At 38.9% G+C, this 23,716-nt stretch overlaps 1 protein-coding gene across 1 annotated transcript in view; it reads left to right on the top strand.

The window, feature by feature from the left end:
• The window catches only part of LOC128908197 (mucin-5AC-like), a 58,201-nt gene extending 48,430 nt beyond the window's left edge, over positions 1-9,771 (top strand). The window contains exons 42-56 of the mRNA XM_054197881.1: positions 97-280; positions 626-824; positions 1,795-1,973; positions 2,189-2,258; positions 2,568-2,668; positions 3,036-3,067; positions 3,862-4,039; positions 4,718-4,822; positions 5,019-5,053; positions 5,424-5,546; positions 5,655-5,753; positions 6,497-6,625; positions 7,443-7,500; positions 8,115-8,220; positions 8,755-9,771. Of these exons, the coding sequence (XP_054053856.1) occupies positions 97-280; positions 626-824; positions 1,795-1,973; positions 2,189-2,258; positions 2,568-2,668; positions 3,036-3,067; positions 3,862-4,039; positions 4,718-4,822; positions 5,019-5,053; positions 5,424-5,546; positions 5,655-5,753; positions 6,497-6,625; positions 7,443-7,500; positions 8,115-8,220; positions 8,755-8,986 (1,830 nt within the window). The 3' untranslated portion in view covers positions 8,987-9,771. The remainder of the gene's footprint in view (positions 1-96; positions 281-625; positions 825-1,794; positions 1,974-2,188; positions 2,259-2,567; positions 2,669-3,035; positions 3,068-3,861; positions 4,040-4,717; positions 4,823-5,018; positions 5,054-5,423; positions 5,547-5,654; positions 5,754-6,496; positions 6,626-7,442; positions 7,501-8,114; positions 8,221-8,754) is intronic.
• Positions 9,772-23,716: the final 13,945 nt, after the last annotated feature.

Genomic DNA, 23,716 nt, shown 5'->3' with positions numbered 1-23,716 from the left:
TGCATGATTATGAAGACTAAAAGCCACATTATTTAAAACAATCAGCCAGAAGCAGTGCTTATTCTGAAGTTGTGGTTTTTGTAACCCCGCATTCAGATGTACTTCAACAAGAAGATTGTCAAACCAGGCTTCAAAAAAGATGGCATTTCTTTCTCCACACTTGGCATCAACATGATTGTTGAAATACCAGAGATTGGTGCAACCATCACCTTTAGTGGGCTGATTTTCTCCGTGAAACTCCCATACAGCAAATTTGGCAACAACACCGAAGGACAGTGTGGTAAGACAGATGCACCCGTTCCCCACCCTACCATGGTTATTCTCATCCGCTCTGGCTATGCAATCTCATTATTGACAGAAATTTTAAAACAGCAGTAAAATGGAAATGAAAAGAGTTCTGCTTTTCAACTTCTGTAGGATCAAAAGCTCAGTATTTCTGGTTGGTTTAGGTTTGTGCGTTTTTCCCTAACCGAAAGTTCATGTAACTGTAAAGAAAGCACTCCCTATGAAGCAAGGCACCTTATACATTTCATTAGCACATCACATCTAAATGTGATATCAGCACAATCATGTACTGTGCATCTCTGATGGGTCTTATGAAACTTACATAGTTTGTCTCTTCCAGGAACATGTACAAATAACAAATTAGATGAATGCCGCTTACCAAGTGGTAAGATCATTTCTTCCTGTCCCCAAATGGCTCATCACTGGATCGTTGATAACAACAAGTCATGCCATGGAGTACCAATACCACCAGTTGTAACGACACCTTCACCAAAGCCTCACTGTGAAACACCTCCTCTCTGCAACCTTATCTGGAGCGAGTAAGAAAAAAAATGAATTCACTTCTTCTAGACAAAACTGTCTCAGTATCTTACAAGAAGAGTAAGAACTATAGCCCTAGCATGTGATAACAGCTGAAAATGTCAGCTTAATGACAGGATATATACAGTAAAAGGCCTTTGCAAAAGAAACTGCTCTTCTATAATGACTTGCATGCCAAAGATAACTGAGCAAGCAGAGGTGAAGTCAGAAAATCAGGGATGCAGCAAGCACTAAAATCCATACTTGCTGGGTTGCAACCACACAGATTTATGGTATCTTTCTCCCTACCTACCTTCCAGACTATTCTCACCCGCTCTTAGTTACACTATTAAGTAAAGACTGTACTCTAAATTCAAAGTGGGTCTTCAGTACAAACCATAAAGTACCTGATTACTAACCAGGTTAATAGAGCAGACAGAAACATCTCAGCCAAAAATTGTCCTTCATTCTTTGTACATTTTATATGGAGCTCCAAAAGCGCAAAGGCTTGTTTCCAGCAGTATTTCCTATACTTGTGTGAGCTCTAACAAAAGTGATTTTTCAGCTGTGTCACTTACAAAGGCCCCTTACACATGCTTGCTGTAGTGTCTAATAAGTTATGAGCTATTGTGTGTGCAATTTTTCTCTCTCTCAGCTACTTTTATCATCCCTTTTCCCCTCAATCTGACGCAGTTGCCTTTTTAATGAAATTTCTGGTGTCAGACTGATGAAAAGTTGTGTATACCTACAGAAACACTATGACCATTAGCCTTTTTAGAGGGGAAAAAAAATAATAAAAAGGAGCTTCAAATTTCCTGACCTTTCCCTTCCTCAATCTGTCTCCCAGAGTATTGGCCATTCTTAGAGGTTTTTTTCTCGTAATACATTCTTTCCTGAAGCAGAGTCTCGTGTGCCATTAGCTGGGAAGTGCCGGATTTTATATAATGACTGGTTAACAGAAATGGGCTTTGGTTTCTTTTCTGCCTGCAGGATTTTTGCAGAATGCCATGCCGTGATACCACCGGAACCATTTTTCAAAGGCTGTGTTTTTGATGGATGTCGCATAGAAGATGAATCCATGCAGTGTTCCAGTTTGGAGATATATGCTACAGAGTGTGCTTCTAGAGGTGTCTGCATTGACTGGAGAGGAAAGACCAACAATACATGCCGTAAGTATTGCAGAGCTCAAAAATGTGTGTGAGAAATGGTAGCAATTAGTATTTTATTCAGTAAACACACCTTACATCTATCACTTCACTTCCGTTTACAAAAACACAGCAACATCACAGAAGCTGCAGATGAAGAAGGCAAAGCTGTAGTCACTTTTGCTGCAAAAATGCATCTACTGTCAATTTTTGACCTTTTTTCTTCTTTTTCCATACAGCATACAACTGTGCATCAAACATGGTATACAAGCCATGTGGGCCCATTAGTTCTGCTACCTGTGACCAAAGGTATGGAAAGACAAAAAAAACCTTCTCAAAACAACGGTTTATATTTTTCTTTTTTTCTGTTTTACCTATCTACTTTCCTTAGAAAATGGAGTAACTTCATAACGAAATGTCTTGAGAATTTAGATAATTTATTCAAGATTTATATATATCAATCAGCTTCATGAATATACATTTCCTGTTGCACTTCAAAAAATGTAAATTCTTTTGTCTCCCTCGTATCTGACATGGCAACCTTCCACATATGCTGCTCTCTCTCCTGCTTCACCACAAAAACATTGTACTCAAATACGTACATTCTTCCCACTCTAGCCTTGTTGAGCTTCCTGGCTATGGAGTAACTGAAGGATGTTTCTGTCCTGAAGGAATGACACTCGTGAGTGAAAACAGCAACATCTGTGTCTCTGAATGCTGTAAGTAATCTGTAGCTAGTTTGGGGAATAAATAGACATCAGGATTGACAGTCAGGAGGCCTGTGTTCTACTGCCCTCTTCTACATTGTCAGTTATAGGCAAATCAGCCTCTTTAAACTCCTTTAATCTCCCCATCTAAAAATCGAATAACAATCAGCATTACCTTTTTTCCACCTTCCTTCCTTCCTTCCACGAGACCTACCAAGGTGGTAGAACTCTACATTTCAGAAAAAAATGGACTGCATATTAATTTTCTTGTTAGTTTTCTCTTCACAGTATTTCTATTTGAAACTGCACAAATTTACTCCTTTATGTCAGTTTTCAGTGGTGTAAATCTCCATTCTGATTGTTTTTTTTTTCTTTCCAGCTTGTAGGGAACCAAATGGACTATCCAGAGAGGTGAGTATCACAATCAATGTGGTTTATCAAGCACAGACAAGGAAGCAAGGGGATACTTAGTGTTTCACAAAAGCAAAGTTTTGCTGAGGTTGGAGGAGACACTTGTTTTTTTCCAAATGTTCATTCCCTTTGAGTCTTAAAAATAATTATGAGTGCCAGAGCAGAAACCACATTACTCCCTAAGAAATGTAACAGTAAGTGATGGGATATTCTTTCAATAATCATCACCTCACATACCGGAAAAAAAGGAAGAAAGAAAGAAAGAAAAAAGAGATAGATAGCAGTAGTGGAACTTTGGCATATGTGCTTCTTTATTTCCACAAATTTGGCTCCCTAAAGTTACTAGAGATGAAGGGACAGAGGGATAACAAAATTTACCTATTGCTGATAATGTTGATAGTCTGCATTCTTAGTTCCTCAGCTGCATAGAAACTATAGAAATTTCTCTCTGTAACTCAGTGTGCAAATGAGTATGTCGTATGATAATTTCTTATTCAAAAATGCACGCACTGCTCAATCACTTCTCCTTTAGACCTCTTGTATCCCTCATACTAACACTACTAATAAATAGAAAGTTATAGCTGTGTGAACGTGTTCAGAACCTATCTTCCCCTAATTAGTTTCAGTTTGAGCGTTTCTTATAAAATCTAAAATTACTAGAAATATAAAAAGGCTCGTATAATCAGGTATCACTGTATCCATGAATAAGTCAGCTAGAAACAAATAGAATTATTTCGGTTTAAGTTGATACATATTTTTTCTCTTATTTTATTTTATTTTTCTTCTTTATATAGCCAGGAGAGAAATGGACAAGAGATTGCCAGGAATGTGTCTGTGACAAAAATACTCTTAAAGTGCACTGTACAAAACACAAATGTTCTCTGACACAGCAAGTATTTTGTGACGAACCAGGTTATATGCCTGTTCAGGTACAGATACCAGAAGATCCATGCTGTACCAGGACTGAGTGCTGTAAGTACTGTCTTAGTTCTTTAATGTGGGGAATATACTGTATTTATTTTGGGGAACTACAGCAATAATTTCTTATTGGTTTAATACTTTGCATTGATTTCATAATGCTGTTCTCCCTCATCCCACTTCTTAGAATCTTCTTGCAGAGCATTTACTAGATGCCTGAACACAACAAAGTTAAAGATGAAAATATTTCACATAGACACAGAAAAATGGAAATCTCCTATAAATTAACATTGAAAAACTTAAATACTGCCACCACCTGAAACAGTATTGAAAAACTAGACAAAGCATTTTCTGTTTCAAAGACCACTATAAAAAAAATTATCTTAACAAAAAAAAAAGGTCTTGACCATTAAAAAATTGCTCAGAAAAAATCCTGAACCTCTGAGAGTCACCAGATTTCCCAGCTGGCACAAATTTCTTTTTGGAAATATCTCTTCCCAGCAATCACCACTCTACACTTCTCAGACAATGCTTTGTTTTACAAAGGCTATGGAAAAGCCCATTCACTTTAAAAATAGCCGGGCAAATATACCTAATTAGGCATTAAACTAGCTTGAGCAAACACCACCATACTTGCCCCATGGGGAAACTTCTGAAGTTCACACAAAACAAAATTACTTTCATTTAAAAATTCTGAGTTTGTTATTTTCTATATCCTCTCGCATTAAACAGACTGCAACACAAGCCTCTGCCCTGAGGCCACCCCCCCGTGCTTAGAGGGACAGGAAGTAGTCACAACAATGCAGCCTGGAAAATGCTGTCCTACCTTTGAATGCAGTAAGTACTATGCACCTTCTTCATGCGTTATTCACAGCTATATTTTCCTAAGTTTATGAATGCAAAAACCTTGAAAGAGAAAGATGCAAATTATCTGTGTTATCATATTGGGCCAATAAAGCAGCAGTTTTTTCACATACCTCTGCTTCTTAAAACTTACACCTCTATTGACATCATCTTTCTTCCTTCTTTACAGGACATGGCTGTGTAGTCAATGAAACCTACTATGCAGTAAGTACACAGAGTAACTCACTATAAAAATACACCTTCACATAGGTTCACAACACAATGTTTTTGAGACTCCTACCATGGATCATATTTTGCAGAAAGGCCTGAGATAAAACTTATTTAATTGAGGTCAGCATATCAACACCCTCGCTCCAAGCAAAAGCATTTTCTGCTCTCCTTTCTGCGTTCACAAAACTGAATTCCAAAATTGATATTACGAACAACAGAAACTCTGCTTAAATAAAACAACGAAAATTGTATTTAAGGATAGTTTAGCCCATACATCGTTCAGCTTTGTATTTTCTGTGACACACATACACAAAGTAACTTGCTTTTACTGACTAATAATGACTTTTTTATTGACATCCCCTAGCCTGGAGCTGTCGTTCCGTCAGGCCCCTGTGAAGAATGTACCTGCTCTGAATCCTCTTACCCAAGCCCTCACCACACTACTGTCAAGTGCAAGACTGTTACCTGTGACACATACTGCCCAGCGGTGAGTGATATTTTGGTGTCAGTAATTCCTACCCTACAGCTCGATATCCACCAGTTAAGGACAGTTTTGTGACTCAATGTCATTTCCTCTCTATTTCTTTCAAAACAGGGTTATAAGTATACAAAGATACCTGGACAGTGCTGCGGCACATGCAAGGCAGCGGCTTGTATAGCAACTGTGGGAGACAACATTACACACGTGCTCCAGGTAACTATGCCTGGTTTAGTTCACTTTTGGTGAACTCTGCTATTCCTTTTACTCTTTCCTCTCCTTGTCTTTGTCACATTTATTTGCTGCATCTTTTCTCGTGTTGGACAAATGCTTATTCAGGCAGGGAATGGACTGTCTCACACAGTTTGAACGGTACCTTGAGCCATGAAACTCCAGTTCTAATTAGGACTTCTGGAAGCAACTGTGATACTGAACAACGGCTTTCAGAATTCAACATAGAAAAATATATAGGTCAAAGCTGTGGGCCCTTATTTGCCTTCATCTCTGAAAATATAGCACCCATTTTGCTCGAAGGATAATTTTATCTATAGAGGTAATTTTCTGCTCCAAACAGTCAATCTCAAGTTAGCTGAGAACTTTAGGACAGGATGAGTTATCGAAGCCAGTAGAAATTCTGCCATGTATGTGAATGGACATACCCATAAATTCTGATGACAAAACCAGTGAAACAAATTAATCTCTCCAAATGAGTACACATACTTATCCTATTCATACAAAAAGCATGTCCTTATCCAGATAAAAATACAGCCTCTTCACTTGGTTAATGAAAAAGACTTACAGCAGAATGATAATATGACAAGTAACTATCAGCTGAAATTCAAGGAAACTGTTCGGAGTAATCAAACCACAGTAGGCAGTAATTATAAGACACTGGGCAGGGGGGTGGTGTTTCTTTTTTATGTAAGATTTTTACTCACTTTAATTTCAACTACTTTCAGGTTGGGGAATACTGGAACCCACCTGGTGATAACTGTACAACTCACACGTGTGAAAAATACGATGACCAGTTCATTCAAGTTGTCTTACAGAAAAGCTGTCCTGTCTTTAACCCTGAAGACTGTGATCCAGTAAGTACTCTTCTACCAGTTCTCATGTTTGAAAAGGTTGCAGTGGCTAACACCACTAAGAGAAGGATCATGGTGTCCAAGGAAAATACCTAGCAGAAGCATCACACAGGATGTAGCTCTCATTTTACCCTCTATGAATCTGGTCCCCATCAAATTTCATTTCAAAAAAGCAATTCAAAATGAAGATGGGTGATACATCAACCCTCACTGAGAATTGGGCACTAGAGAAAAGGGTACAGCATAATGTTTTGGATTCCTAAAAGTGTCAGGTGATCTAGAAGCAAGAATCTTATTGAAAAAATAATAGGATTTGTATTCCTAAATGATTTAAGATTATAAATTCTTTTTTAGAATTCATTTACTGAGCGAAAAGGTGAAGGAAAATAAGCTACTTCAGTTCACAACATCATTCAACATAATACAGCCCAGGATAGATTAGGACCAGCCCTACACATCTGTGGAGTCGGTTATTTCATTAATTCGGTCACCCTGTCTGACATAATCCTTCACCTGTACTGACTTTGGTCACTCAAAATATCCCACATGTGCTACAAGCTTTATTTCTGAAGTTTTACTGCCAAACTCTGATGACAGTAAAGCAGTTTCAGTCCTCCTCAATGTCAGCTTTCAAAGAACTCTTATTAGTATTAAATTGAAGTAGCTACATGCCCTTAATATTTAGCCTTGCTTGAAATTAGATTCCATGTCAATACAAAGAACTTCCTGGTGCCAGAGAAACTTAGGAAGCAGGGAAAGTCTCTGCTTTAGTATGTAGATATGAAACCTGAAGGGTTTTTTTTCTGTTTTCCTACTCAAGGATGACATCACACTGTCTGACGATGGCTGCTGTAAAAAGTGCCAAAAAAATCTGAAGAGTAAGTAATGATAATTTTGTTAAGAGTAAGTAATGATAATATGATAATTATTAGGTATATTAGTCCATCTTGCATGGTAGATGCACAGACAGATGAGGTGAACAGACCAAGTTTGGGACTACTGCCTCAAGCTGGGGTGAGAAAGGAAACAGGTGGAAAATGAAAGGAACAGAACATTTCCAGCGTGCACTTTAGGGCCTTGGAAAACACGGATATGGTGAACTTTCCCATCCCCTTGTGTTAAACGTTAGCCTTTTTGTGGGAGGCAGAGGACTATGACTATTCTCCAACTTCCATAGATCCGTTCCTCTTTAAGGAAGAAAGTGAAGCCAGTCCTGGGAAGTGGGTGTGCATTGAGCAGTTGCCACAGTACTGCTCTTTATTTCTGCATCCTGCACCAAAGTTGCATCAGCAAAAGGGAACTTTTCATTCATTGATAACACAAGCAGCAAGAGTCATCATTTGGCCCTTAGCAACTAAAAGAGAAATGCACTGTGACCTAATTTCCTATTTTAGTTTCATCCATTACAGTTTTCTACTACAATCATACACAGATATCTATTTATATGCACATATATTTTAACATGTTTTCCCTTGGTTTGTGACAACCTCAGGTTGCATGAAGCACAATACTACTATTGTCATCAAATATCATGGATGTGTATCTCCTACACCTGTTGAGATGACATACTGCGAAGGCAGCTGTGATGCTTCCTCACGGTAAGTGGTATAAGATAATTGCAGTCTCTTGTCTTCTACTCTTTACTCTAGCTACATAAAGCAAATCACAAGTGATTTTCTAATATGTCCAACACCTACCCAGTCATCAGCTGTTTTGATTGTGCTAACTAGAATGTTTAACAGACATGATGTTGTATTAGCTTAATTATAAGACTTACAATGTTTTAGCAACCTGTTCAATGTCATAGTGAATAGAGCCAAGTTTTGATTTTGCCCATGTAAAAGTGAGGTTATTTGTTTCTCACTATTCTCCCATTTTGGACTGGCTTAATATGTGATCTGGATTAATTAATTTACTATTTCTGTGCCTTAAAGAAGAGTTCCATCCACCCATTTTCACAATGAGGGGCAACTTACTTAAATTTCACCACAGTACTGTAAGAATGGTGATATTTAGCAATAGTCCTACATGCAATCACACAGCTTCTGGTTATATTTAGTAATGGGTGGGAGGAGCAGTGGTATTTCTCACATAATTTCTGAATCTTTCTCCTTTGTTTGTTTTGCAATCAGATATTCTCCAGAGGCGAACACGATGGAACATAAATGCTCATGTTGTCAGGAAATCAAGACCAGCCAAAGAAAGGTTACTCTGACATGCAGTGACGGAACCTACCTTGATCACTCATACACCTATGTGGAGAAATGCAGCTGTATGAACACTGAGTGCATTCCCCAAGACAGCACCCAACAGGCAACAAAACAGATAAAAGCCTCTCAGGAACAAGTGAATGTCAAAAATTAGAACTAGAGAGAAGTCGTCAAAAAAGGGTTGAAAATAAGACTAAAAAAAAACTTTGAAAAAATACAAAAGTGTCAAAAGCAGCTAAATTTTGTCATGAATAGATGATATTTTCTGTGTGCAAACTCAATATGTCTGTCTACACTATTTCAGTTTTCATTACCAATATATCTCCCATTGTTTTTTATGTCTTTTCTTTTACACCTTGAGAGGTACAGCATAAGGTCATTTTGACAATTTCTGTTAGTTTGTTTGTCTTCTGAGAAGTGCTGTACATGAGAATGAGAGCTGGATTTACACTTGCACAGTCTATTAAGAGAACAACATTCTTTTCTGGCTTGAAGCTTGCCTGGGGTGGCATGATATAGATGCTTGACAATATCTAATATTTCCATTGACATAGACAGACCTTTTTTTATAACATTTTAATTCCAATTCATTGAGACAAATCAAAACCTTAAGTCCAGAAAGCCAACAAGCAAAACCCAAGGAAAACTGTACCTCTCTGTTTCTTTTTCTTTTTTGCGATGATGAAATCTTAGACTCCAACAAAAAGCCATACCTTCTCAAAACTATAAACTTCAATATTTTGAACCATTTATGATGGGCATATTTCCCTATATATTCTCGTGAGAAAAAGAAAGAAATCCCATCATGAGAAGCTGCTGCACACTACTCTTTGTTTACATAACACCATCAGCATAGTAACTGTATGAATATATGGATTTTTTTTGTTTGTGGTTAACTGTTTACAGAAGAAGTATATATATATATATATTTTTGCCAACGGGGGCATATGAAGGATTTTTGTAAACAAAATATAATAATAATTAATTATAATAGTAATAATATATGTAAATTCTTTCCTATAACTTTTAAAAGTTGAACCATTGCTATTTATTTTGTTTTTGGAAAATTGATTTATTGGGTCATTTCTTTCAGAATTAATGTTATCCCATTTCTTAGTCTTAGTCATGTTATCTGGGTGTGGTATATTTCCTTCTTCTAATTTGTTTTGGAATGTTGTTTTATTTTTGTTCCTTATGAAAAAAGTAATGATGATTAATAAATTTTAAGCATTTTACAGCATGTCTCCTTTGACTTTTCACTGAATCCCGCACATGAGAGTTGCTGGCCCCGTAAAATATTTGCTTCCCATCCTACTACAGCCTTTTCTCAATAGTTCCAGGTCAAATGTCAATCTAGACTGCGGCACCTAACCCCCTATAGAGCTTTGATACTGCTTTGAATGAAAGGCACTCAAAAGTAAATACTGAAATTGCTCCAAGCACATCCTCTCAAATGCTATCAATTAGTGACTTTCCAGTAAGCAAGAACATCTTTGAGTCTGTACATATTTTGTAGCTCTGAAAGTTCTTTACCTGACAGACAGAAACTATCCACAGTATTCCAAACCAGTTAGACTCATAATTTAGAGCCCACTGCAACATACATAAATCTCAAACCTGAAATTGCGCTGTTGTAAATCTACAAGTTTTGACAGGTTACTATGCAGCTTTAGTTACACTATACTTTGCACCAGCCACCACAGATCTGACTGTAGATTGTATAATGCCAAGCCACATATTTACACAATTTACAAATAACTGCTCTAGGATCAGAAGGGGGAATAGCAAAAATTAAAGGTGATGACCTTTCTCCTAGGCTACAGTTTGGACAGCTCAGTAGAGGGAGTAAGAGGGTGTTCTGGTTTGAGGTAAAATTGAACCAATTTTCTGTACAGTAATTTTACTTTTCAGCTAAGCTTCTTCTAACTAACGGAACTCTCTGAAATTAACAGCATATTGCCCAGACACTGTTAGCTCCCCCCAGAGAGATCAGACCTGATTGTTTCTAATTAATACCAAGGAATGGTATGCAGAGAGGCTCTTGCTTATACTTCTTGCTATGACAACCAAGGTCAGCTAGCTTTGTTATTCGCCCTATTGGAGGGTCGGAAGCAGAAAAGCGTAGACAGGTTGCACCTGCAGGGAGGAGCAAACAGGGCAGGTGACCCAAAACTGACCAACAGGGTATTCCATCCCATCTGCATCATGCTCAGTATAAAAGCTAAGGGATCAAAGGGTCACCCCTCTTTCTTCAGTGGCTGGCATCTGAGGAGGACTTTGTCTGTTCATCTGCCTTTGATCCCAATCCATGCATTCCTGAATTCAGATCCAGAATCCAGGTCCTGTGCATTGCTGAGTCCAGTCTAGGACTTTCCCAGTGCCTGCCAGTGATGTGATCGTCATCCTGGGAGCTTGATACAGTTTTATATGTATTGTATATATTTCATTGTTTTCTTTTTTATTATTTTATTAATATTTTCATTAAAGTAGTTTGGTTTCTTTTTTAAATTCATAAGTTTCTTTCTCTCCCTCCTCTCCTTGGAGAAAGAAGTAGCGGAGAGCATCTGTGATTTGTTTCAGTGGCCAGCCTGGCCCAAACCACCCTGCAACAACATAGGCTTTCTGCAGGTGCCCTGCAGCAGCATTTTTCCTTCACAGAACAATAACAACCCATGTACACCCTGACTCAGAGGTGAGCACTGAGTTCTTCATGAGGATCACCGGTAATGTTATACTTCCTGCTGGCAAAACCCCGTATGTCTTCCCAGCTTCCTGTTGACAAATCGCTACTTCACTGTCTGTTTTTCCAGTCCTTAGGCTCTTCTGCTTCTCATTGAGGCCCCAGGTGGCACAGTGTTCTGTTCCCTTCTTTCTACCTAACACACCAGGCTTCCCAGTGCAGCACTACTACTGAATTCATCACCAGTTCGGTGAGTGACAGATTCTCTGGCCTTCCCAGGCAAGCTAGGAAATTATTATTCTCCCACTCATTCTGCAGAAGGGAAAAGAGATTGCCTATAGTATAAAATCAATTATTATGCACTCTGGTCCACAACAGGTCCTTGTCCACAGTTAACCCACCAAAATAACAGATTGCATTCCCTGCATGTTACTTCAAGATGATTAGTTGGTTTTCCATGCGAAGCCTGTATCTCAGCATCCCAGCAGCTATCCCCTTCCCTGGAAAACTCTGTCTGTATTAAGTCTGTACCACTGGCCACTTCATACAACCCACCAAAAGAGGAAAAACCAATATGATGAGGAAGAAGGGAATGAGAGACACACAATATGTGGCATGTGAGAAGACTGAGAGGTGATAATGAGAGGGACAGCAGAGACCAAAACAAACCTAGAGTTTGGTGGCATAAGAAGGAAAAAAAAATAAAGAGAAGCCAAGAAATGGACAGACTTTGGTCCTGGCTTGGAGAGACAAGGAGGCAAGGAAACTAGGAAGGGAAACATAAGCCAAGGCAAACCAGGGAGGCACACAGAGCCTGCGTCTGAGGACATACTGGAGATGCTGCCTTAGAGAAGGAAGGATCTGTATCACAGATATAGTCCCAGTGCTGGAAAAGTCAAATGGAAACCCTCAATTCAAGAGAAGGAGAACAGGGGAAGAGAACAGGAGGAGAACAGAAGGAGAACAACGTACTTTGGGCACAAAAAAAGCAAGTGGAAGGACTTGCAGGGACACCCTGACAGAAGACACAGAGTAAGTGAAACACAGAGAGATGCAGTGGATGTAGTAGAACAGCCTTACAAGCTTCCTAAATTTTCCTTTACATAGAACCTATCTTTGCTCTGATTTATTGCTGATACAGACTGGTCAATAGCTCCAAAATAAACCTTTCTGAAAACTGGGATGAATGAGATCAGATATCTCTCAAAAATAAATCGCCACTTTTTAAAATCATAGATAAATAATAACGTCAATAAAAGATTAGGTGGAAGAAAGTGATTGGCTTGGTAGCTCTTTATTGACACAGGTCAGAATACTGTGTAGGTCACACTGAACTGTACTGCCATGGGTAATTAATGTCTGTTACACGAACGCTAACGCTAGAGGGCTCTGGAGTCACAGTTTACAAGACTTGTGTGAAAAGGTTTTCTGTCAAAAGAGTTTCTTTAAAGGCATTTCAAGTGACCCAGGTAGTAACTGCTGCCTTACTTTCAAATCATTAAGATAAGCTTTGCACTTAACTTACTCTTGAATTTACAGGCATCCATTCGAGATAACATATCAAGGCTTGTTTATACATCACTTAATTTTTTTTTCTCTTTCTTCCCTGATCATCTTTGGAACAAAAATAAATTGCAGCAGAGAAATCATTCACTTGGGACAGAACTTATTCCAGCTGTACAAAAAACATTCAAAGGTTTTGGGTCTAGTTTCAATATTGGCTGTCAGCAGTCCTTCTTTGGGCATTCATACACTTGCTCCGCACTCAGGACTCCTGTTACGCAGCCTAACTACTGCATGATCAGCTTATTTTTTGCTCTTTCCACAAAGCATTTTAAACTCTGCAGTGTAAATAACAAATCACTAATAATCACTTTTCAACTATGCTTTGTAATTATAAATAACATCTAAAATATAACCCGAAATTATATGCCTATTCATATTTACTGCCTACGAGTCCACTTCAAGTAATTCATTTGACTGTTAAAGCATGAGAACCAGCTTTTAAGACACTTGTCATTCTGAAAACAGCTATGGAATTAGGACTGTTTGTGGCACAACCCACTGATTGATAAAAGACAACTCAAGAATGGATACCACACTTGATAATAGCAAAACCCAACTCAAATGAGGGAGCTTTCTTCCTCTTCAACATGTTTTGTTCTGTCATTGCAAATAAAGCATCTCTGTTGCAACCAGACAAATTAAAACAGTTTTATAATAGAACAGGAGACTATTTCTATTTGAATATTATTAATTTAATAATAAAACAATTATAAATGCACAGAAAGTACGTTTTTGCAAAGGATGCAGTGCTCATGATTGTCACATTTTCTGTTGGTCCTTACTGTTTCAAAAATTGTCTTGTTCTTTAGTCTCAGATTTCTTTTGGAATTCGTTATAAGTCTTATTTATAAGTACAATTTGGCTATAAGGAACCAGAAAATGTTTGCACTGTTACAATAATTGTTATTACTAACAACTATTCACATTGTTAAAATATTTTAAATAGACAGAAACTTACTCTGTCTGCTAACTCCTCTCCTTCTGTTAAAGGCATGCATGCAAATAAAATCCCACATTTCCTGCCCTCTGTTTTAAGAAAGCAAAAGCTGTCCAGGTAGTCAAAAATGGAGTTGTTAAACATGAGCAATTATAGACATCTCATGCATTAAAACTCACAAAATGCTGTAGAGAACTGCATGAGTCTAGAAGCCAAGCCTGAAACTAAATCATTGCTTCCGCACTTGCACCATTCTAATCGCAAGGATATCCCCATGGCTGTTACTGGTTTTCATAACTTCAAAAAAATACATGCTAGAAATATTTGAGGGGAGCTTGATTCCAAGGCAAATTTGGAGCTGGCCTAAGTTTTGGAGGATATCAGTTGGGGACTCTGCAGCTGTTCACTCATTCAGCAAGGAGCCAGTCAAAACCTCTCATTCCACTTTAGCTGATCACTGGGGAGGTTTGGGGCCAAAACTGAGCTTTATCACATTGCTCAATGTCACACCTACTGAGACACGCAACTGCCAACTGCAGCACAGGCATAATATGAGAACTGGCAGACAAAATATGTCAGTAGGTGATATCTAATCTGCAGAAAAGGCATAATAAACACTATCATGGAATGACCTCCTGCCACAGCAGAACTAACCTTATCATTCGCATTAGTTGGTGTATCTCTTTATTCTGGCAAATGAGATTATTCTGTCTGATGCAGTTCTATCACTTGCTCTGCTATTAACGCTTACATGCTTTAAGACCTCATTCTAATGGAAATTCAGGTCCATTATTCAGATATCTGCTATTTTACAGGAAATAAGCATTGTAATTGCACTAAATTTGTGTTGACTGGAAATAATGCAAAACAATACTGCATCACATACCTCATGGCAAGGTGCAGTTGCACAGCATTCATAATAAAGAAGTTGTCACAGTACAGTTGATCTAATAGAGACATGTAAAAAACCTTTATCTTTAGCAAGAAGGCTATGGGATCAATATAATCTGTTCCTCAGTAATCCTAGCCTGGATGTGAATGATCAGTATTTCAACAACCGGCTTTCAATCTCAGTTGAGGTTCCATCATGAGAAATTTTTCAACCTAAGCCATTCTCATATTTCCAATGTACTCTGGGCTTTTATAAAAGGAAAAAAAAAGTTTGCTAGCCACTGTGAATGTAGACTATGTTGTTATAGATTCTATATTTATTTATATATGTGTGTGTGTGTGTAAACAGCAGCTAGGGTGTATATATAGGACAAACTCACCAACCATCCTATCTACCATTTATCTTTCATCTTCAGTCTGAAATGTTTAGCACTTGAGGCTCCACACATACAGCCTGTTAATTCAGAGCCATTGCTAACCAGAAATAACAGAGTACCCTGTTTCAACCTAGCAAGCTGAAGGTCCTGAAGAAAAGGTATCTCTGGAGCAAGCTTTCCAGCAGAATACAAACATTTGGCAGAAAAATTCACAAAATCCAGCCTTTTACATAAACAAAAAATAGCTCCTTACTATGTTAGTTTATCATTGATTTATTAGATCTGCTCTTAAATTCTTTCCTGAAAAATTCCTGTGTGTCGCTATCTTTGCGAGAGGAACAGCGGGCTTGAGGGAAAAGAAAAAATGCCATCAAAACCCACATGTAATTCAGTCAGCCATCATACCACACGGATTCACGTGTGCCTTTCCACCAGTGCAAGAACTCACCTATGAAGGGAAGCCCTTCCATAGCAGTGGGCAACCAAGGCCCCAACTGTATCTATGTAAAACCAGCACAGTCATTGCTGAATCCCACCCTGGAAAAGAGAGGAGACTTCTGTGGGATCACCAAAGAAGTCAGGTAGCAGATGGAACACAATAAAAAATTGCACCTCTTGGGAATGTTTGGTCTTAGAGGTTGCTTTACATGTTAAATGCAGACATTTGTTTGTCCAAAAATATGGGTCAAACCTATGTTTGTACTTAAATTCCTGCAAGTTCTTCTGTGACACAAGTGCAATACAAAATTCATTTAAATCATCATCCTCTTATTTGGCACAAGGAAGACTTCAGCTGATTAAAAGACTATGTTATCTACTCTAATCCACCCCTTCTCAGCTCTGCACTCTAATCCGCCTCTTCTCAGCTCTGCAGGCTTAGAGTAGACCTGTCTAATGTCAGGGACAGGCCAAAGAATAGCTCAAGTCTGCTCAACTCCTGTGAACCTCAAAAAGCTCGTAAGAGCTTCTGCCTCAGTATCAAAGAGCCTTTTTTGCCCTCCCAAAGCAGAAACTCACACAAAAGAGCAATCCTAAGCCACAAGGCCACCAAAGCTAGCCTGTGCTCCAAGAGACACAGAAAAACCTGTCAGCATTACACTCATGTAACTACAGTGGACATGATGTCAGCAGGATCTCCATTTTGCTCACAGGAAAATACAAATATGTGCTATGACTAATCTCTAAGACTTTCAGGAAACTACAAAAATGCTTGGAGACTCTTTTTTATAGTTCTTCTGCCCCAACTGAAAAAATTACTGAATGTCCCAAATGCCTCAGTAAGTAGGCCTCACTTACCCAATTGAGGAAGCACATTTGAGCAACACACAAGGGTTAGAAATAAATAAATAGACAAAAGTTACTGGAGAGAGACAGAGACTTGCTCCTACCTTAGTTCACTCATTCTGGTATGGTCGCACTGGTGTCATTCCATGAGTTTTTTAGCACACATGAGAGGAGCATCAGGCCTTCATATGCTGGGAATCAAACACAAAGCCGAGCATGAGGATTACAATCTTTCTCGTATTTATGATAGCAAGAATAAAGAGGAGGCCATCTTTCTAAAGGCGGCTTCATTTTTTCAAGTTATCACTTCTCTTTAAGCAATTTGACATTAATCTGATCTGGTGACACAGCCAAGTTAAGCAGAAAATGCCCGTAATAAAGCCACCTGGCAGCACATTGCTTCAACCCTGGCAACTGTGTTTTTTAAAAGTTTATATCAAGGACAGAATTAATACAATGCATTACAAATAATTTCTCAGGCATAATTTAATCACAAATGTCATTAAATAATAAAGAATCAAACCACACTGTGCCCCAAACAGCTCTTTGAAAAATCCTTTTACAAGGGCTCAGAGTAAACAGTATGGGATGGAACAAATCTATCTGAGCGTGTCACAAGCTGTTCAGACACAATGTAAGAGCGTTTCAGGAGGGAGGAAAGAGAACAACCACCCTCTGCCTTCAGAGAACTTCTCCCACCCAAAACACCACCACAGCTGTCACAAACCGATGTAGATAACACTGCAAAAAGGTGGTAGCACAGGAACTGCAAGGGGTGTGGCAGAAAGAGGTTGTGACCTTTCCAGGGCCTAACCCAAAACTCACTGAGCTCCAGGATAAATATTGAGAAATACAACAGAGAGAGGACCCCCTCCCCCAGGAGGCCTTCAGGTATGCCATCTGAAGGCTACCGGGCCACTGCAGGACGTGGGGCACCAGTAGCAGGAAATGTCTTGCTCCTGGGTAGGTGGCAGCTGAGCAGCTAAGGTGGCCAGCCTGAGGCGTGCCACGCTCCCTGGCTGTCATTGAGGCTGGCTAAAGCCCCGGATGACATCCGCTCAAATGTGAGGTGTTACCCAATTTCCAGAGAAAGCGCAGCCCTTTGCGGGGGCTGCAGGGTATAGTTTACCTCAGCTCAGCCCCTCGGGCAGAGGGGTGACTGGCACCAGCCGGTACCACAGACACAGGGCACCTGCAGCTGCAGGGATGGCAATTCACCATCCTTACCGCTTCAGGAGAAAGGCAGTGAGGTATGTACCTGCAGCGCAGTACTCCTACCTCTTCAGGAAACCTATTCTGAGAGGACTTGGCAAGTTTGCTGCATTTCTGCTCCTGCAACAGCAGCGAAAACTGTGCCTGAAAGGCCTGGGTCTTTTTTTTTTCCCCTTTCTTTGAATTGTTCTTTCCTTTTTTGTTTTTTTCCTGACAGGAATTTTGGGTGGAACAACCCCATCCCTTCGTGCAAGCAGGCACCACAAACAAAATCACAGGCTTTCCACCCTGAAATGATTTAGTGGAGCACAAGCTAATCCGCCTCAGCAAGGTAACCTGTTAACTCATACCCAAGGTTACACATAAAGGGTGGAAAAGCACCGGTGGCAAACTGCCCCCCAGCAGCCCCCAGGCCCCGGTAGGGCTGCCCTGGCCCCACTGCAGCCTCAGGGCCAGCCTCAGCCCTGGCAGCCATCTGTTTGCCTTAGAAGATGCTCCCTTGTCTCTGCCTGGTGCACGTTTCTGCTCTGTTCACAGGGCCTTCAGGCAAAACTAAGGATTCTGCTGGCTTAGACAATGGACTGAATCAGGACAAGATAGGAAAGGCTCAAATTTGTACACATTCCTCTCCCTAAGGTATGCCAAACAGTATTCTGGCAGTGCTGAGAATCTGATGTGTCATACCAATGAACTCCGGTATCCTAACTGCCAAAGTAATGACTGTCAAGATCAATGAGGTCTCTTACAAGGAAACAGCAGAATGTGTGGAAGGACATCCGGCTTGCCACCTTACTAAAAAAGCAATTCTATCCCTGCTTATATTTCTTGAGGCTATGTCTGTCTTGTTGTTTATTCTTTCTTTCCTTCTTAATACCCATTGTATCATGCAGCTTAATGTGTATTTGTACTGATGATTATATTGCAGTTCTTCTGTTACATGATATAGGCTACTGACTTACATTCTGTTTACTGACATGTATGTTTTCTTAAGTTTTGAAATATTAATTTATTTTGAAATTTGAATTTATTTTTTAAATAATAGTACGTATTTATATTTTAAACGAAATCCATAAGCTTTCACTTCTCTGAAGAAACTATGTTATTAGTCTCCAGGAAATATAGCTGGCTGCTTTCAGAATCACACTGGAAGTTTCACAGCTGTGCATTTGATTTATTCACCTATCAGCAGCTTTATAGAAGATCACTGGTCTATCTTGTCAGATTTAAACTTTTCTACAATACAATAACAGAGTGTTTTGCTCAAGGCAAGAGGTTATTTTTTTTCCTTTCTCCCAAAAAGCTGTGTATCATCTAGGATGTAACTCAGATATTTCAGCTGCGTTAGACAAACTGCATTGATTCATATATATGACCTTTCATGTTAAGAGTACTTTCTGTGGTTAGTGTACAGGGATCCCAAAGGGGAAAGGATCTACAGGGAAGGTGCAGATTTGTTGTCTATTGCTGTTTGCTATTTCACACAATTTTTTTTCCTCTTATTTCCAGTAATCAAGCTGAGGCTACTTGTACCATTACTTCTCTGAAGTCTATCCAGCCTTCTCTCTCTCAAATGAAGGTGATAGGTAACATAAGGTTTGTAGGGAGAGATAATATTTTATTGGCTCATCTGGCAAAACTAGAAAAATTAGGCAAGCTTTTTGGCACAGAAGCCCTCCAGTCAGCTTCAAAAAAAGGTGACTAAATTTTTTGCCATCAGAGAGTTGTTTCTTAGATAAGTCTACCTAAGCAAGTTGTGAAATCCAGCCAAAACCTACTCTCCTAGCCCATTCAGATGAAGCCAGGAGGACTGGATTTGCACAGTTAGGACAGGACTTGGCCCACAGTCAGCTTCAGGAAAAGATTTGCATTGTTGACAGTTGAAGAAAAATCCTGCATTATTTTAGCGATATGTTTAGAGGCTTGCTTTCTCCATGTACTTCTATTCTACTATAGACACTCTAAACAATTGGTACTACTACAGTTAATACAAATATGTTGCTAGATGTAAAAAGAACTTGTAGGACTCACCTCTATTAGCTGTACTGATACAACGTTGTTTTTTTACTTCAAGTAGAACATACTGTAGTGTTACATTTACATGTCTCTACACTCTGCATATAAGACACATACATATGTAACAACCACATAGACAAATTCTAAACAGTCAGTCAGTATTTTGCCTGTAAACACATCCCAGCAAGGCTCCTGGGTCTTGAGGGATTGTTCCCAGCAGAAAATATTGGTCCCTCTGCTACTTATAGTGGTGTGTTTGGGGCAGCGGCAGTTGCTTGTTTTACTGGATCTGGTTCATGGTAGGTTGTTTCAGGGGCCTCCACTTCTACAAATGCGTGTGACACCATTAGTTGCTGGTAGTGGACAAAGTCCTCCTCCTAACTGGAAAAACTGCTTTGCACTTGAGTTCTGCAAAGGTTGAGAGTAGTTGTCATTTTATCCCTGATAATAAATCTCCTATTCATTTTGACAAAGGCATAGATATTTAACAGGCGTCACACAAACTGAATCCATACAGAGCAAACAGTCAGACAGAGACTGCCATTGTGGATGAGTTGTATTACCTTCAGCCTTGTGCCTAAAAATGTCCCTGAGGCGTGGTCTTGGCTCTACCCCAACATAATGCACATGCTGACAGATCAGAGCCTTATAAAACAATTGCTAGTAGATAAAGTAAATCCTCAACAAAATGTACTCTCTGATGAAAAGATCAATATCAGTAATCAAGATGCTCTGTTTGGAAGCCATGTGAAGGCTACAGGAACCAGAACAAGGACTGGGTGTTTTAGTTGAAATATTTCTGTAAAAATCATGCACAGCAAGATTAACATTCCTTTATAGGAGGGAATGAGTAGCAAGGAAAGGGAGATCCTACTCTGTCTACTCTCCCTCTTTTTTTTTTTCTTATTTTTTCCCCTGCCATTGTCTGCTGGTTTTTTTTCTAGTTTTTTGATTGCATTTCATTAAGAATATTTCCATTTGGGGGCTGTGGGGTACTGGTTCTTAGCTGTCAACTCAGCAACATTCTTGGGAATTTATGAAACTCCAAATTCATTAATAGCTGTGTTGGAACAACTGGACTTACTGTCTGTAAAGTTAAATTCCACTTAATACCCAATTCCATTCCACTTACTTATTCAGAAAGGTAGTTTTAGAACACATGCATTTCAGAATAAACTAAATGCTTGCTTTGAAATTAGTGTTACCCTAACAGCTAAGAACCCCACTCACATCAACCAGGATTTACCTGCGCTAGGCACTATAATATACTATGTTCTGAATCAATTCTTTGAAATATGCAAATACATGCTTTGCCAAACTAGATTAGAGTTTCATTTTACCTGCATCTCTCTGCATTGCCCTATTACTATTTATCTAGATATTTATTAAGCCATGGTGGTGCTTGTTGTAGAGTGGCATAGAATTACTCTCTGCTGTGCTGTACAAACATGAAACATGAGAATTCTTAGAGATAAAAGGTAGTATAAAGACACAGAAGAATGGAGAGAGAGAACAGTAATAGGCATCTAAGGTTACCTATGCTATTTATGAAGCTTAAAGGAAACAGACAACTGCTTGAAACTGAGATTTTGACAGTTATTTCTGTAGTAGTATGGCCCCTGCTCTGCTAGTTTTAGGACAGTAGTCACAGTGTTCATGGATTGAACAGTAGTCAGCAGAGGGGAGGGAATAAAGCTGACTAGGGACAGAAACTTTTCTTAAACTCCAGCAAGCAATGTCATTTAAAGGAGACTCTGAGATACAAGGATGTCCGCACACCACCTCCAAGACAAATAAAATTCAGAAGCATGACGTCCTTCCTGTGGCTTGCCCAGAACAGTAGAGAAAGGAATTCTTTATACCAAGTTGCTTAACTCTTTCATTCCCAAAGGCCAGTCAGTATCTTTAGTTGTGTTTAATTTAGTTTACTTCCGGGATCTGGAGGTACAAATAATTATATTATCCTATTCAATTTTTCACTTACTACCTACACACATTCTCAGCTTCCTCACTCATCCATATGTACCCACTTCCTTCTGATACTTCTCTGCGTTCTGTCTCCTCGCTCTTTCTTTCTAGCTATTCTCCCTTTATCATCCCCAAGTGCGACTTTCTTCCTCTTCTCTCTCTCGCAGTCATTCCGTCTCCCTTTGGCTTCTGTAAGAGTAAGTCATCACACTTGTAGTCCAGTAGCAACAGCAAAGGGCAAAAAGAAAAGAGTCAATGAAGAGGAAGCTCATCTGCTGGAAACAAACAGTTGAGCTTCAACAAAAAGTCATGAAGGGAATGAAATTTGTCACTCTTCAAGGTCTTTTAACTTCTGTTTTAAGTTTACTGCTTCTCCATACTGACTGCAACAATGATCCATGTGCCCTTTTCACGTAATAACAACAAAAAACCCACCTCCAACAACAAAGCCATAGAGATAGTGAACCCAAAGGCATCACATCAGGATCCCTTGAGCCACATATTTGTGGATTATAGAAGGGTATTCTTCAGAATTATCATTTTGTGCTTGCTCAGGTCCTTCCTTGACATGCCATGTTGGCCACTGCCATGTATAAGTGTTGGGTTGGTTAGATGGACGTTTCCTCTCATCTACTGTGATCATTCTTATGCTAAATGAACAGACTGGAAGTAGTAAAACCAACACCAACTTACCTACTGTTCTTGTTTTATATTAGTGTTTGGGGAAAAAATCATACAACATATTAGCAAAGCAAACACGTATTTATGAGAAAGGTTTGATTCTGTTTCCCAGTATCTAGTTTACTCTTCTGCTGAATTACAGAAAGGTTAAGAGTTTGATTTGGCATCCATTAAATGTTTTACCACACAATAGAAATACCATGATCTCTCTGAGCTAAACGTAACACTTTAGGATTGCAACAGCAGTTGTATGAACATCTTGAATTCCGGTAAATTCTAATGAACAGTGTTTTGCTTTTCAAATGTAGTTGTCAAGACATGCTTTTTAAACAGAAGCGAAATCCCCCCAAATTCCCTTATGCTGCAACATGTTGATTTGTTGCATGATGTATCAAGCAAGTTTTTCTCTTACCAGATTCTGAACAAGTGGATCATACTGATTGCAATATTTACAGCCCCTTCCAAAATTGCTCAGCACAAGTAGATCAAAAGTCTGTAAAACGTCAACTAAATGATTAAAAGCTTGACTAAGTCATAGCAATTGGAAAGAGAATCTTAGCCTGGAAAATGTATAATCACATCTGGCAGTACTGTAAAGATATAAGAAAGATTCAGGATCGGATCAAATCAAAACTGGGGTCAGTCATGTTCTAGCTAAAGTATAACTGATGGTTCAAGGTAATAATTCATGCCAGTAGATATGCAGTGATTCAGCTTCCGCGGTTCTGCATTATACATTGCCTTGGGATAGAAAGGATTTTGCCCACTTAGTAAGCCAGCATGTGAAAGGATACAATCATTATCAAAGTATACATTATGAAAGGATTAATAAAATTTGTATGAGCTTTCATAGAAGTCTCTTCATTGATTTCAGTGGGAGGTGCATAGTGTTCTACATACATTAAATTCTTACCCAGCTGTGAAGAATAGAGGATATCTAAGGTTAATCACTAAAATACAAGTGCAAATTCTTATGTTTTAACAAATTAGCATAAGTTAAGAACAATATGAATTTGCATAGATCTGTGTCATTGCTTTCATTATCTGGATCTCTGGACCACAGGAAGAATATCTGAAGACAGTTCTTTTCCCAAGGTGTTCTTCGCTAAATTAATTCAGATAATCTTCCTGCCTGTAAGCCCAGAGGAACAACTTTCCCATGTTAACATTCAAGGGCCATTGGATAAAAAAGGTCTGAAGAAAATTATTTTTTTAAATAAGTTTTGGTGTAGAACTAACTAAATTACGTGAATAAATATACTTACATTCCTTTCT

Source organism: Rissa tridactyla, chromosome 4 (genome assembly GCF_028500815.1).
Source record: "Rissa tridactyla isolate bRisTri1 chromosome 4, bRisTri1.patW.cur.20221130, whole genome shotgun sequence".
NCBI classification, from domain to species: Eukaryota; Metazoa; Chordata; class Aves; order Charadriiformes; family Laridae; genus Rissa; species Rissa tridactyla.
Note: the sequence above shows the minus strand (reverse complement) of the source record. Positions and strands in the feature narration are given on the sequence as shown.